This window comes from Aotus nancymaae, unplaced genomic scaffold (genome assembly GCF_030222135.1).
Source record: "Aotus nancymaae isolate 86718 unplaced genomic scaffold, 86718_ANA_hifiasm-v0.15.2.pri h1tg000028l, whole genome shotgun sequence".
Lineage (NCBI taxonomy): Eukaryota > Metazoa > Chordata > Mammalia > Primates > Aotidae > Aotus > Aotus nancymaae.
In genome coordinates, this window is record NW_026988441.1 from 628,853 (window position 1) to 644,503 (window position 15,651).

At 50.9% G+C, this 15,651-nt stretch overlaps 1 protein-coding gene across 7 annotated transcripts in view; it reads left to right on the top strand.

The window, feature by feature from the left end:
• Positions 1 to 15,651, top strand: part of PTPRH (protein tyrosine phosphatase receptor type H) — a 43,027-nt gene that overhangs the window by 5,179 nt on the left and 22,197 nt on the right. For 4 of the 7 annotated variants that reach the window (XM_064380810.1, XM_064380815.1, XM_064380812.1 and 1 more), the window contains 5 exons: positions 4,156 to 4,279; positions 5,390 to 5,572; positions 11,958 to 12,059; positions 14,619 to 14,652; positions 14,854 to 15,120. In XM_064380810.1, the coding sequence (XP_064236880.1) occupies positions 4,156 to 4,279; positions 5,390 to 5,572; positions 11,958 to 12,059; positions 14,619 to 14,652; positions 14,854 to 15,120 (710 nt within the window). Of the gene's footprint in view, positions 1 to 4,150; positions 4,280 to 5,389; positions 5,573 to 11,957; positions 12,060 to 12,195; positions 13,417 to 14,618; positions 14,653 to 14,853; positions 15,121 to 15,651 lie in introns of those variants that run through there. The other 3 variants (XM_064380814.1, XM_064380813.1, XM_064380816.1) reach the window with 3 other exon arrangements.

The window sequence follows — 15,651 nt, forward strand, 5'->3', positions numbered from 1 at the left end:
GAAATAGTTTTTGTGTATACACAATGTAATCAATGTATAGAATATTTCCTGCATCTTAGCAGGCTCTCTTGTCTCCACTCCAGTTCGTACCCCCCTACCCCGAGAATGACCACTCTCCTGATCTTTAGCACCATAAATTAGTTAGTCTGTCCTTGAACCTTCTCTAAGTGGAACTATACAGTATGTAGTTGTTTGAGTCTGGCTTTCTTCACTCAACATTGTGGATAAAATGTGGATCCACGTTGTGTGTTTTTATTTCATTTTTTTTGAGACAGAGTCTTGCTCTGTTGCCCAGGCTGGAGTGCAGTGGCACAATCTTGGCTCACGGCATCCTCTGCCACCCAGGTTCAAGTGATTCCCCTGCCTCAGCCTCCTGAGTAGCTGGGATTACAGGTACGTGCCACCGCGCCAGGTTAAATTTTTTTGTATTTTTAGTAGAGATGGAGTTTCACCGTGTTGGCCAGGATGGTCTCGATTTCCTGACCTTCGATCCGCCCGCCTCAGCCTCCCAAAGTGCTGGGATTACAGGCATGAGTCACCGTGCCCAGCCATGTGTTTTTATTTTTATTGCTGTATAGTATTTATCCTGTGAATATATTACCATGTGTTGTTTCATCCCTCCCTTCATGAACATTTCATTGTTTCTAGTTTGGGGCTGTTATGAATACAGGTACCATCAACATTTCTGTCCTGTCTTTTGGAGCACACAGGAAGTTCTTTTCCTCAGGTGTCTGCCTAGCAGTGGAATTGCCGAGTGATGATATACGTACCTTTGGCTTTGGTAGTTACTGACAAAGCATTTCTCAAAGCAGCTTACCAATTCACCGTCCTGCCAGGAAGCTTCATTTACCCCATATTCTTGCAAATAGTCGGTTGTCTATTTCATTTTAGTTCTTCTGCTGCAGTGTTCTGGTACTTCCTTGTGGTTTTAATTTCCATAGTGACTAATGAAGTTGGACACCTTCCCATTTGTGTGTGTGTGTAGGGGAGTGTGTGTGTGGCTATATTGATATTCTTCTTGGTAAAGTGTCTCTTCAAGTCCATTGCCCATTAAAAAAAATTGGGTCTTCTGCTTCCTTAGTTGGTTTGTAGGAGTCTTTGAAAATATAAAGGGTACAGCTCTTTGGTCAGATGTTTGTGTCACCAAGTGTCATCATTGCCTAGTTGTTTTTTTTTTTTTTGTTTTTGTTTTTTAGACAGAGTCTTGCTCTGCTACCCAGGCTAGAGTGCAGTGGCATGATCTCAGCTCACTGCAGCCTCTGCCTCCCGGGTTCAAGCTACTCTCCTGCCTCAGCCTCCCGAGTAGCTGGGATTGTGGCATCTGCCACCATGCCAAGCTAATTGTTGTATTTTTAGTAGAGATGGAGTTTTACTGTGTTGGCCAGGCTGGTCTTGAACTCCTGATCTCATGAGCCACCTGCCTTGGACTCCCAAACTGCTGGGATTACAAGCGTGAGCCACCATATCCAGCCCATGGCCTAGTTTTAACTCAGGGCTCTGCTAAACCACATGGGATCGCGGGTGTAGAAGGGTTTGCTTTCTGAGAGGACTGCAGAGATTTCCCCCACTCCCTTGCTCCAGCCTTCCCTTCTCTCATAGAACCAAACGTAGGGAATCTCTCTGTTTGTTTTCCTGCAGAGTGCAGAGTTACTGGAGGACTGAGAAGGGCTGTGCCATGGTCTCTCCTCAGTGTCGAGAGAAACTGGGTTTTCCCTGACAATGACAAACTTGTCCAGTGCGCCCCCAACAAATGCGGATTCAGCACCGAGGACAGCAATCCCGGGAGCTGCCAGAACCTAGAGGTCCAGAAAGGGCTGCAAAGGGGTAGAACCAATGCTGTCTGTTCACCTCTCCCTCTGTGATCAGGGGTCGAGCATTCCTTGCTTTCTGCTGTGGTTTCACCCCTCAGTTCAGACTGTAACAACAGAAGATCAGTAAATATGTAAAATAGAGACCTGATTAAGGAGGGGAGTGGTGGGGACACGCCTGTGTGAGTTCTGGAAAGCTTTTAGGACAGCCTCGTCCCTCACCTGGATGTCCTGATGAGCATGGCAGGGAGGAGCCCCACAGTCTGCCTTCCTCACTATCCTACACTTCCTTATTCCACGACACTGGCAAAAATGACGTGGCCCAGCATGCCTCCCAGAGCTGGCCTCTGTAGGATGCTTCCTGCCTGTGAGGTGACTAAGAGCTATGGTTCCTGGTCTTTCTGCCTCCTTGCTTCTGACTGTGAATGCAGGAAGGTCACTAGGATCCTGGATCACCCTTGGGTCCTGGAATGGTGAAAGGCAGGAACTCCATGGTCCTTTTCCCTGAGCTACCAAAGCATTCTTCCCCTGCCCCATGTCAGCATCCTCTGGGGAATAGAACTGAGAAAACTTACTCTGCTTGTGGAAGAAGGAATCTGCCAAACCCAGTGCTCCCTGGGTTCTGAGTAGTGGGGGTGGGGTGGGATTGTGTTATAGTTTTGAATCAAGGCTTTGAAAGCACTTTAGGAGGCCAAGGCTGGTGGATCACTTGAGGTCAGGAGTTCAACACCAGCCTGGCCAGTATGTCAAAACCCCATCTCTACTGAAAATACAAAAATTAGCTTGGCATGGTGGTGGGTGCTGGTAATCCCAGCTACTCGGGAAGCTGAGGCAGGAGAATCACTTGAACCCAGGAGGTGGAGGTTGCAGTGAGCTGAGATCATGCCACTACACTCCAGCCTGGGTGACAGCAAGACTTTGTCTCAAAAAAAAAAAAAAAAAAGTCTTAAAAAAAAGGAGCAGATGAATCCACCTAGGGAAATATATCTTTTTCAGGGGGCGTAAAGCTCATTCCTGCTATTATGAACTGAATTTCATCCTCCAAAAATTTGTAAGTTGGAGTTGTAGCCTCCAGTACCTCAGAGTGTGATTGTATTTGGAGACAGAGTGTTTGAAGAAGTGATTAAGTTAAAATGAGGCAGATGAGGCTGGGCGCGGTGGCTCACGCCTGTAATCCCAGCACTTTGGGAGGCCGAGGTGGGCGGATCATGAGGTCAAGAGATCGAGACCATCCTCACCATGATGAAACCCCGTCTCTACTAAAACTACAGAAAAAGTTAGCCGGGTGTGGTGGCATGCGCCTGTAGTCCCAGCTACTCGGGAGGCTGAGGCGGAAGCATCGCTTGAACCCAGGAGGCAGAGGTTGCAGTGAGCCGAGATTGCACCACTGCACTCCAGCCTGGAGACAGAGCAAGACTCTGTCTCAAAAAAAATAAATAAAAAAAATAAAAAAAAATAAAGAGGCGGATGGGTCGCTTGAGTCCACGAGTTTGAAATCTACCTGAGCAACATGGTGAGAACCCCATCTCCAGTTTTTTTTTTTAATTAGCCAGGCTGGGTGCGGTGGCACACAACTGTAATCCCAGCACTTTGGGAGGCCAAGGCAGGATCACTTGAGGTCAGGAGTTCAAGATCAGCCTCGCCAAAATGGTTAAAGCTGGTCTCTACTTAAAAATACAAAAATCAGGGCAGGCTCGGTGTCTCACACCTGTAATCCCAGCACTTTGGGAGGCTGAGCAGGGTGAATCACCTGAGGTCAGGAGTTCAAGACCAGCCTGGCCAACATGGTGAAACCCCATCTTAACTAAAAATACAAAAAAATTAGCTGAGTGTGGTGGTGGGCACCTGTAATCCCAGCTACTTCAGGAGGCAGAGGCAGGAGAATTGCTTGAACCCGGGAGGCAGAGGTTTCAGTGAGCTGAGATCGTGCCATTGCACTCCATCCTGGGCGACAGAGCAAGATTCTGTCTCAAAAAAAAAAAAAAAAAAAAAATCAGCCAGGCATGGTGGTAGGTTCCTGTAATCTCAGCTACCTAGAAGGCTGAGGCAGGAGAATTGCTTGAATTTGGGAGGTGGAAGTTGCAGTGAGCGAAGATTGCATCACAGCACTCCAGCCTGGGCAGCAGAGCAAGACTATGTCTTAAAAAAAAAAAAAAAAAAAAAAAAAAAAAAAAAAAAAACCAGACATGGAGGTATGCCACTGTAGTCCCAGCTACTCAGGAGGCTGGGGTGGGAGGATCACTTGAGCCCAGGAGGTCGAGGCTGCAGTGAGCTGTGTTCATGCTACTGCACTCTAGCCGCTAGGGTGGGCCATAATCCAACCTGACTGGTGTCCTTATCAGAACAGGAGATTAGGACACATATACACGGAGGACAGAGGAGAAGACAGGCATCCGCAAGCCCAGGAGAGAAGCCACAGGAGGAACCAACCCTGCCTACATCTTCATCTTGGACCTCCAGCCTCTAGAGTGGTGAGAAAACAAACCTCTGTTGTTTGGGTCACCTGGTCTGTGCTATTTGTTGTAGTAGCCCCAGCAAACGAATATACCAGTTTTTATGGAAAACCTCACAGAGCCCAGATTTCTGGGTTCTGAACAACTGGGGGATGGAATTTTCTCATAGTTTAATTTTTTTTTATTATTTTTATTTTTAGACAGACTCTTGCTCTGTCACCAAGGCTGGAGTGCAGTGGCACGATCTAGGCTCACTGCAACCTCTACCTTCCAGATTCAAGTGATTCTCCTGCCTCAGCCTCTCGAGTAGCTGGGATTACAGGCACGTGCCTCCATACCTGGCTAATTTTTGTGTTTTTAGTAGAGACAAGGTTTCACCATGTTGGCCAGGCTGGCCTCGAACCCCTGACCTCAAGTGATCCACCAACCTCAGCCTCCCAGTGCTGCGATTACAGGTGTGAGCTACTGCGCCCGGCCCATAGTTATTTTCTCAAGACTCAAAAAAGCTGTCGATGATCCCATCTGGAGGAAATATGTTTTTTTCCATGGGACACTGAGGACATCCTGCCTTCCCCCATCCCCCACTGTCACTTTTCTGTTTATTCCCACTACGAGTGCTGCTCTGGGGTGCAGCGCGCTTTGGCTCTGGGTTGGCAAGATTCGCTAAAGATGTGTGTTATGCTCTCTCCTGAGTCTGTGCCTTGTGGGGTTGGTAGTGCTTTTCCCCCGCACTTCCAGAACCGCGTCAGCACCAAGGACAGAGCTGGGGAGCCTTGGCCGCAGGCCGCCACACCCTTGTTCCAGTTTCAGCCTTCAACCCCCCCCCCACAGACACCCAGTGAGCGCTATGTGCCACACGCAGGACTGAGAGGTGGAGGGTGGGAGGCCATGGGTGTCGGCACAGGGCACGTGGAGGTGTTGATTCAGAGGCAGTAGCCCCAGTCAGGTCCTGATTGGCCCCACCCAAGACCTTACTCTGACATCAGGGCGCCATCCAGTCTCTTCCTATTCACGTGTGTGCGTGACATCCCCCACAATACAAGTGAAAATCACCACTCCCCGCCTGCCTGGTGTTGGCAGCCCACCCCCAGGAGGCTCCCTGCCCTGACTCCTCATTTCTTGCCTCAGTGCGATGAGGGAGCTAGAGAACCCCAGCTCTCCTGCAAGATGATGAGTCAGGCCTCTTTCACTTCCTGGATCTTTCAATCCTGGCTCCCTGCAAGGCCAGGAAGAGGAAAAATACGGGCTGGATTCAGTGGAAACGGGCAACACAGGACACAGCGTGAGGGCCGTGCAAGCTGGAAAACCCGGGTAGGTATCTGGACTGGTTCACCTGTCGTGAGATCACAGATTTAATCGTGGCCAGGAGTGGTGGCTCACGCCTGTAATCTCAGCACTTTGGGAGGCCAAAGCAGGTGAATCACATGAGGTCAGGAGTTTGAGACCAGCTAGCCAACATGGTGAAACCCCGTCTCTACTGAAAATGCAAAAATTACCCAGGCATGGTGGCGAACTCCTGTAGTCCCAGCTACTTGAGAGGCCAAGGCAGGAGAATCGCTTGAACCAGGGAGGCGGAGGTTGCAGGAGGGCAGAGGTTGCAGTGAGGTGAGATCACACCACTGCACTCCAGCCTGGGTGACAGAACGAGACTCCATCTCAAAGAAAAAAATATCTAATCTTGGATTAGAGTCCAGGGAAAGTGGGAGTGGCGTGAGCTTACATGAAAATGTAGACCAATCGCTTCTTGGCCTTTTGGCTAAGATCAAGTGTAGAAAATGCAGACCAGATTCCTGAGTGTGGACTTGGGTCATGTGGCACATGTGATCACATTCAGATTAAGGGATATTTCCTGAGGTGCCATCAGCGTCTGGGTGTGGAGTTGGCCTGATGTCCCCCGAGATGAATAGACTTGTCTCTACCCTGAAGAAGCTTCTTACACTCTGATAAAAGACAGGAAAAGTAGGCACAGCCACAGATAATGTTATGAGTATCACAGTAAGAGATTTGTTCAGTTTGGCTCCAAACATAGGAGGGGATAGCCAACTGTATCTGGGGTCAACCAGAAAGGGACAGAGAAGTAGGCCCTGGCTGGTGGAGAAAGACTTTACCAGGCAGAAGAAACAGTGTGTGCAAAGGCCCTGGGGTTTGAATCAGCCTGAGTGTTAAGAAAAACACATTTGGACATCTGTGTAGCTGGAGCAAAGATGGGAGAAGAGGCTGGTGAAGTGGGCAGAGAGCAGATCAGACAGAACTCCAATGTCAAGGTAAAGACATCCATTCATTCATTCATTCATTCAACTAATCTTACTGATAAATGAATAAGCACCTGTAAGTGTCCATTCCAGCGAGGATGAACGGCTACCCAGGAGTGAGGGATAGCAGTGTGATGTCTTATGGGTTGATAAGATGACTGAGGTCCCAGACAGCCTGAAGGGAATCAGAGTATGCTTCCATCCCTCTTCTTTCCGGCTAACTTCTATAGGCAAAAAGCCTTTTCCAGTTCATTAACTGAATATCAAGTGCTGGGGGCTGTGTTGATTTGATGAAGACCAGCCGCCCCCGAAGGTATCATCTGATTAACATTTCTTACCTCTGTCTTCCAAGATCCATCAACTCCTGCATGGATTCACCATGTGAATCAAAGGATAATGTTACAGGAATCACCCTCCCATGCCCCCCCGTGTCTTCTAAGGCTTGATGCTGGCTCTAATCTCTGTTATTCCCTGGGTTGACTATTTGGGAAGGATGGTACTATGGTTTGGATGTGTGTCTTTACCAAATCTCATGTTGAAATGTAATCCTCAGTGTTGGAGGTGGAACTTGGTGGGAGGTGTTTGGATGATGGAAGTGGACCACTCTTTTAGTACCGTTCCCATGGTGATGAGTGAGCTCACAAGAGAGCTGGTTATTTAAAAGTGTGTGGCAAGGCCAGGCACGGTGGCTCATGCCTGTAATCCCAGCACTTTGGGAGGCCAAAGCGGATGGATCACCTGAGGTCAGGAGTTTGAGACAAGCCTGGCCAACATGGTGAAACCCCATCTCTACTAAAAATACAAAAATTAGCTGCGAGTTGAACCCGGGAGGCGGAGGTTGCAGTGAGCCAAGATGGTACCACTGCACTCCAGACGGGGTGACAGAGGGAGACTCCATTAAAATAATAATAATAATAGAATAAAAAATGAAAGTGTGTGGCACCTCCCATCCTCTCCCTCTTGCTCCTCTTGCTTTCAGCATGTTATGTGCCTGCTCCTTCTTCACCTTCTGCCATGAGTAAAACAGCTCCCTGAGGCCTCCCCAGAAGCTGAGAAGACACGAGCACCAACTGCTGAACTCCGAGCCAATGACATCTCTTTTCCTTATAAATTACCCAGTCATAGCTGGGTGCGGTGGCTCACGCCTGTAATCCCAGCACTTTGGAAGGCTGACATGGGCAGATCACAAGGTCAGGAGTTCGAGACCAGCCTGGCCAATATGGTGAAACCCTGTCTCTACTAAAATACAAAATTTTTGTAAAAGTACAAGTCAGCTGTGGTGGTGCTCGCCTGTAGTCTCAGCTACTTGGGAGGCCGAGGCAGAAGAATCACTTGAACCCAGGAGGTGGAAGTTGCAGTGAGCTGAGATCATGCCACTGCACTCCAGCCTGGGTGACAGAGTGAGACTCCGTCTCAAAAATAAATAAATAAATAACCCAGTCTCAGGCATTTCTTTACAGCAATGAAAGGATGGTCTAATACAGATGGGGGAATTTCTAGGGGTTTCCATTTCTTCTTCCCACCATCAAAGTTTTCATACTGTAGATCAGAGAAGCCAAAGTGTTGTGTCTGCCATTTTATAAGTATGTCAATTGCAACTACACTCTCAAGTCCTGAGAAAGGAGCCTCACAGGGTCTTTAAAGTCCCCTTGACCCACTGTATGATGGCCTTTAGGTGAATCCTCCATTTGTCACCTGACACCCCCAAGCACACCAGTCAGACTGTGATTCACAGTGACCTTTGTGTGCCTGTTGATTAGGGTTGATTCAGAGTCAGAGTCCAGTAATCCTTTCTCTAATCCCCAGTGACCATGGACATTGGCCTTTAGGAAGAACATGGAGGAAGGTTTACAGTATATACTTTGACTAGCATCAGTGAGTCCTCCCTGAAGGGAAAGCATCCCCTACATGGAAGGGGTTCCAGCACTGAGAACTGGCTCAGGGCTGGTAACAGGTGTGAGGCTTTCTGGGTGGATGTGCTGGTGCCTCACCCAGGTCTCCTCTGCAGGTACAGAACATTCATTTCTAGGCAGTGTTGCTGCTTGCAGATGCCACATTCTCAAGAGACTTACTCTTGGCCAGGCGCCTCGGCTCACACCTGTAATCCCAGCACTTTAGGAGGCTGAGGTGGGCAGACTGCATGAGGTCAGGAGTTCTAGACCAGCCTGGCCAACATGGTGAAACCCTATCTCTACTAAAAATACAAAACCTAGCTGGGTGTGGTGGTGCGTGCCTGTAATCCCAGCTACTCAGGAGACTGAGGCAGCAGAATTACTTTAACACGGGAGGTGGAGGTTGTAGTGAGCCAAGATGGTGCCATTGCACTCCAGCCTGGGTAACAGCAGAGTGAGAGCGAGACTTCATCTAAAAAAAACACCAGGCCGGGCGCGGTGGCTCAAGCCTGTAATCCCAGCACTTTGGGAGGCCGAGGCGGGTGGATCACGAGGTCGAGAGATCGAGACCATCCTGGTCAACATTGTGAAACCCCGTCTCTATTAATACAAAAAAAATTAGCTGGGCATGGTGGCGCGTGCCTGTAATCCCAGCTACTCAGGAGGCTGAGGCAGGAGAATTGCCTGAACCCAGGAGGCGGAGGTTGCGGTGAGCCGAGATAGCGCCATTACACTCCAGCCTGGGTAACAAGAGCGAAACTCCGTCTCAAAAAAAAAAAAAAAAAAAAAAAAAAAAACACCAAAAAACCAAAAAACTAGAGACTTGCTCTTGACCTGAGAGGAACGTGTTTTACTAGCTAGGAAGGTCATAAAACTCTCACCCCTGGAAAAGCCCATAGACAAAGATTAGAGGTTAAAAGTTCAGATCCCGTCTCTGTGACAGGGTCCCTCTGAAGTCAGCCTCATCTTGCTCCTTACTCTTCCCCATACTGCTTTCGTTACTCCCTTTCTTCTGAAAGCAAACTCTCAAACAGTTCATGAGCATCTGAATCCTCATCTCAGGCTCAGCTTCTGGGAGACCCGAGCCAAGGCCCTGTGCTGCCCCATTGTGGTGACTCAAGTCTGGTTCTTGCTCACCAGACCTAGAGATGGTATCATTCCGGAGACCAAGTTTCACTGTCTTGGTGCTTCTCATCACACTTTAAGAGGAATTGCAAAGAACTCAAGTTGTGAGGGTTGTGCTAACGGGCTCTCGTTAGTGGCCCCTTGGGAATTTCTGTTAGTTGTTGTTTTTTTGAGACGGAGTCTTGCTCTATCGCAAGGCTGGAGTGCAGTGGCACAATCTTGGCTCACTGCAACCTCCGCCTCCTGGGTTCAAGCAGTTCACCTGCCTCAGCCTCCTGAGTAGCTGAGACTACAGGCCCGTGCCACCACGCCCGGCTAGTGTTTTGTATTTTAGCAGAGACGGGTTTCATCGTGTTAGCCAGGATGGTCTCGATCTCCTGACCTCATGCTCCACCCGCCTCAGCCTCCCAAAGTGCTGGGATTACAGGCGTGAGCCACCACGCCTAGCCTGTTGTTGTTTTTAAGACAGAGTCTCGCTCTGTCACCTGGGCTGAAGTGCAATGGCGCGATCTGGGCTCACTGCAACCTCCACCTCCCAGATTCAAGTGATTCTCCCCGCTTCAGCCTCCCAAGTAGCTGGGATCATAGGTGCCCACCACCACACCTTGCTAATTTTTGTATTTTTAGTAGAGAGGGGATTTCACCATGTTGGCCAGACTGGTCTTGAACTCCTGGCCTCAGGTGATCCTTCCGCCTTGGCCTCCCAAAGTGCTGGGATTACAGGGATAAGCCACTGCGCCCGGCCTGGAAATTTCTGTCCTTAAGGGGAAAAGAGGAGCATGGCTGAGTCTCTCATGAGATTGCTGCTGAGATGTTGGCTGCGGGTGCTTTCATATGAAGGCGGGACTGGAGTTGGAGGCCCATGTCCAAGATCCTACAGGTTTTGTTTCTAGTGTGCCTTCCCCATGCACAGGCAGCCTGCTCCATGAGGAATTTGGAAGCCAGGGATTGAGGGCTGCTTTGTGGAGTGCTTGATTTTGTTGTTGTTTTTTATTTTTCGAGATGGAGTCTCGCTCTGTCATCCAGGCTGGAGTGCAGTGGTGTGATCTCGGCTCACTGCAGCCTCTGCCTCTCGGGTTCAAGCGATTCTCCTGCCTCAGCCTCCTGAGTAGCTGGGATTACAACCATGTGCCATCATGCCCAGCTAATGTTTGTATTTTTAGTAAAGATGGGGTTTCACAATGTTGTCCAGGCTGGTCTTGAACTCCTGACCTCAGGTGATCCACCTGCCTTGGCCTCCCAAAGTGCTGGGATTACAGGCGTGAGCCACTGTGCCCGGCCGGGAAATTGGGTTTTGAAGAGAAGGCATGTAGAGTGTGATGGGATGGTGGGCGTGGAGTCAGTGAAAGGTTTTGTTTTTATTTTAGACAGGGAGGTGAGCATGTTTACAAATTGGGGATCTAGATAGGAGGGAAGAGAAAGAGAGAGGGAAGGGAGAGAGTGTGAGGGGAAGAGAGAGAGAGGGAGAAAGACATCAAAAGTATAGGGGAGACAGCTGGGTGCAGTGGCTCGTGCCTGTAATCCCAGGACTTTGGGAGGCCAAGGCAGGAGGATCACTTGAGCCTAGGAGTTCGAGAGCAGCCTGGGCAACATAGCAAGACCCTATCTTGATTAAAAAATGTTTTTGGCTGGGCATGGTGGCTCATGCCTATAATCCCAGCACTTTGGGAGGCTGAGGCAGGTGGATTACAAGGTCAGGAGTTCAAGACCAGCCTGGTCAAAGTGGTGAAGCCCTGTCTCTACTAAAAATACAAAAATAAGCTGGATGTGGTCGTGTAGTCCCAGCTACGTGGTAGGCTGAGGCAGGAGAATTGCTTGAACCTGAGAGGCAGAGGCTGCAGTGAGCCGAGATTGCGCCACTGTACTCCAGCCTGGCGACAGAGTCAGACTCTGTCTCAAAAAAGAAAAAAAAGATTAACACATAGGAGAGAAACAGAGAAAGATTAGAACAGAAACTCAGGCAATTGGTACGAATGATATCTGGTGTCCACTGAAAGGCAATTTCTCACAACCAAACCCTTACTTATACAGATGGGGAAACTGAGACTCTCAGAGACAGAGAAACAGAGAAACTGACTTCTCAAGAGCAGTAGTGTGAGAACGTATTTATTTATCTATTTATTTAGAGACAGAGTCTCCCTCTGCCACCCAGGCTGGAGTGAGTGGTGCAGCCACAGCTCACTGCAGCCTCCACCTCCTGGGCTCAAGCAATCCTCCCTCCTCAGGCTCCTGAGGAGCTGGGACCGCAGGTGTGCACCACCATGCCTGGCTAATTTACCTTTACTTTTTGTAGAGATGAGATCCTCCTATATTGCCCAGGCTTCTCTTAAACTCCTGGGCTCAAGGGATCCTCTTACCTCAGCCTCTCAAAGTGCTGGGATTACAGGTATGAGTAACTATGCCTAGCTGTTTTGTTTTCTGAGACAGGGGCTCATGCTGTCGCCCAGGCTGGAGTGCAGTGGCAGAATCACAGCTTTCTGCAACCTCAAACTCCCAGGCTCAAGTGATCCTCCCACCTCAGCCTCCCAGGTAACTGGGACTACAGGTGTGTACCACCACACCTGGCTAATTCTCTTTCCTTTTCTTTTCTTTCTTTCTTTCTTTTCTTTTCTTTTCTTTCTTCTTTCTTTCTTTTCTTTTATTCTCCTTCTCTCTCTCTCTCTCTCTCTCTCTCTCTTTCTTTGTAAAGATGGGGTTTTGCTATGTTGCCTAAGCTGGTCTCAAACTCCTGGGCTCAAGTGAATCTCACACTTCAGCCTCCTGAGTAGTTGGGCACCTGCCACCGTGCCCGGCTACACTTTGTATTCTTAACTTCCACACTATACGTGAGATTAAGGCAACCCATGTATGCACATAATTAGTAAGTCAACAAAACACCTTGACAAGTCCTGGGTGTCAGCTGCCTTCTGAGCACAGGTGACCTAGGGATGAACTAAAAATAAACATGACTAAGATTTATCAAGTGTTTACAGTGGGCCAGGCACTGTTCCAAGACTTTCCATGTAGTAACTAATTTATTTCTCTTAAAATATTTACAAGGGGCTGTGCCCGTTCTTTAGAGAGGAGGAATCTGAGTCACCGTGAACTAAAGTCACTTGCTCAGGGTCACAGGTGGAGATGCAGATTAGAGAGTCTGGTGTTTGGGTCTTGAGCAGGCTAGAAAGGCCCCCGGGCCCAGCATGGGTCATTTCCAAGCCGAATCCTAATGGAGAAGTAGCTAGGAGACTGTTGCGGGGAAAGTAGGCAGGTGCACCTGGTGGGGACACCCTAGGCAAAGGCCAGGAGGTGGGAACCCGCTGGGCTCACTTTGTGAGAGCTGCAAGGGCTTCTGGGAGATGGACAGGGGAAAGGCCTGAATGGAAGAGCGTGCCCCAGGGACGAGGGGTGTGAGTTCTAGGCCCCAGGCTGGTGTGATGTGTGATCACCCACCAGGGAGGCAAGGGAGTCAGCTGGCCTTTCTCTCAGCAGCCCCAGCACTCATCATCGGCCCCACGTCCCGCATCTGTGCAGCGGTAGGGCGCAGCACCCAGTACCTTGGGTGCAGAGGAGGTTTCAGGGGACAAAGTGGAGTGGGCTGGGGGCCGATGTTGCCATGTGGGGCTGAAGAAAGGATCGTAGGTGTCTCCAGGGTTAGAGCTAGAGGCAGCGGTGAGGGAGGAAGGTGAGGCCTGGCTGGGCAGGGCTGGAAGCTGGGTTCCACTTCCTCCTCCTCCCCTTCCCGCCCTGGCCTCTCTGGCTTCACCAATGAGCTGGGAAGGGAAATTCTTGAGTGTAAAGTCCAGCAGGTGGAAGGACCGGGCCTGGGACTCCTGGGTCCCCGGTAGTGTCTGGAGGCATGACTGGGGCTGGCGGGAGCCTTGGGGCCTGGGGGAGCCTGGTGCTGCTGGTAAGTGCTCCCCACCCAGAGCGGGCTCCTGCCGGATCTGAGGGAGAAGGAACTGGGTCCCTGCACCCCTATCATGGGGAATTAGGTGCTGAAGATCCCTTGGAGAAGGAAGAGGGCTTCAGGCTTGGTAGAGACCATAGGAGAGTATTCCACCCGGCCTCTCAGATACTGCCGTGTCTGCTGCCAGGGGACACACAGCGGTGCTCAAAATGAGTGACAGACAGGGAGCAGCCCTTCCTCCCTCAGACCCAGGAGTCCAAACCCCAGTTCCTCCTCCCTCAGACTAGGAGTCAGGACCCCCCCGCCCCTCCTCCCTCAGACTAGGAGCCCAGACCCCCAGCCTCTCCTTCCTTAGAACCAGGAGTCCAGACCCCAGTCCCTCCTCCCTCAGACCCAGGAGTCCAGACCCCCCCAGCCCCTCCTCCCTCAGACCCAGGAGTCCAGGCCCCCATCCCCTTCCCCCTCAGACCCAGGAGTCTAGACCCCAGCCCTTCCTCCCTCAGACCCAGGAGTCCAGACCCCTAGCCCCTCCTCCCTCAGACCCAGGAGTCCAGACCCCAGCCCCTCCTCCCTCAGACCCAGGAGTCCAGACCCCAGCCCCTCCTCCCTCAGACCCAGGAGTCCAGGCCCCCATCCCCTTCCCCCTCAGACCCAGGAGTCCAGGCCCCCCAGCCCCTCTTCCCTCAGACCCAGGAGTCCAGACCCCCCAGCCCCTCCTCCCTCAGACCCAGGAGTCCAGACCCCCCAGCCCCTCTTCCCTCAGACCCAGGAGTCCAGGCCCCAGCCCCTCCTCCCTCAGACCCAGGAGTCCAGGCCCCAGCCCCGCCTCCCTCAGGCCAAGGCTCCTGGTCCCTAGCCTTGGTTTTTTTCTCTCTTCCCAGTCTGTTCATTGCTCTCTGCCCTCAGTTTTCCAAGGCCATATATTTCGGGAAATGAAGTCATTAATTTTATCTCTCGGCCTTATTGGGTGGAGCCAAGCCCAGCTGCCTGAACTCCGCCCCTGCCATGCCCCCCTTCTCTCCTCGACCCAGGAAAGACGGTTGGGGTGACCTTTGTGACAGCCCAGCCTGACACCAGCCCCTCCCTCCCGTGCAAGGGTGACTCACTCCCAGGGCGGGGGACCAGCTGCCCCTCTGAGCCCCACCTCACTGGGTGGGGGAATGGCTCAGAGGCTGACTCTGTTTTCTCTGGGCTCCCTCCAGGGCCTGTGCAGCTGGACAGGGGCCAGTGTGGCCGGTGAGTGACCCCTGCCTGAACTCACTGCCCACTCAAAGAGGTGGGACCCCAACTCTCTTGAGCCTCTGGGGGGTCCCGGTGGTCCATGGTCGGGGCTTTTGAGTGCTGTTGTTTCTGGATTTGGGGTAAGAGCTCGGGGGGTGGGGAGGGGTGGCACTGACCTGCTCCTCTTTGTGCCGGACTCTCCTTCCCAATTCTCAGCCCTCGACCCAGTGAGGAACCTGAGAGCGGAGGATCAGACCAACAGCTCCATCACCCTGAGCTGGGAGGCCCCCGAGGGTCTTGACCCGAAGAACTCCACCTACTGGGTTCAGTGGACTCAAGATGGTGGCAGCGCAGAGACTCAAAACACAGCAGACACCAGAGTCACTGTGGACGGACTCGAACTCGGGTCTTCGTATGCATTTTCTGTGTGGATCGAAAAAGATGGAGAGCAAAGCACCAGAGTGAATCTCAGTACCCCCACAGGTGAGGGGCTGCCATGGTTTTCATCTTTATTATTATTATTTTGAGACAGAGTTTCACTCTTGTTGCCTAGGCTGGAGTAAAATGGCGCAATCTCGGCTCACCACGACCTCCGCCTCCCAGGTTCAAGCAGTTCTCCTGCCTCAGCCTCGCCAGTAGCTGGGATTACAGGCATGTGCCACCATACCCGGCTATTTTTGTATTTTTAGTAGAGATTGGATCTTTCCATGTCGGTCAGGTTGGTCTCGAACTCCTGACCTCAAGTGATCTGCCCACCTCAGCCTCCCAAAGTGCTAGGATTATAGGTGTGAGCCACTGTGCCTGGTTTAATCTTTATTATTATTATTATTATTATTTTGACATGGAGTCTTGCTCTGTCGCTCAGGCTGGAGGGCAATGGCTAGATCTCAGCTCACTTCAACTTCCGCCTCCTGAGTTCAAGTGATTCTCCTGCCCCAGCCTCCCGAATAGCTGGGATTACAGGCGCACCCCCCTACACCTGGCTAATTTTTGTATTTTTAGTAAAGATAGGGT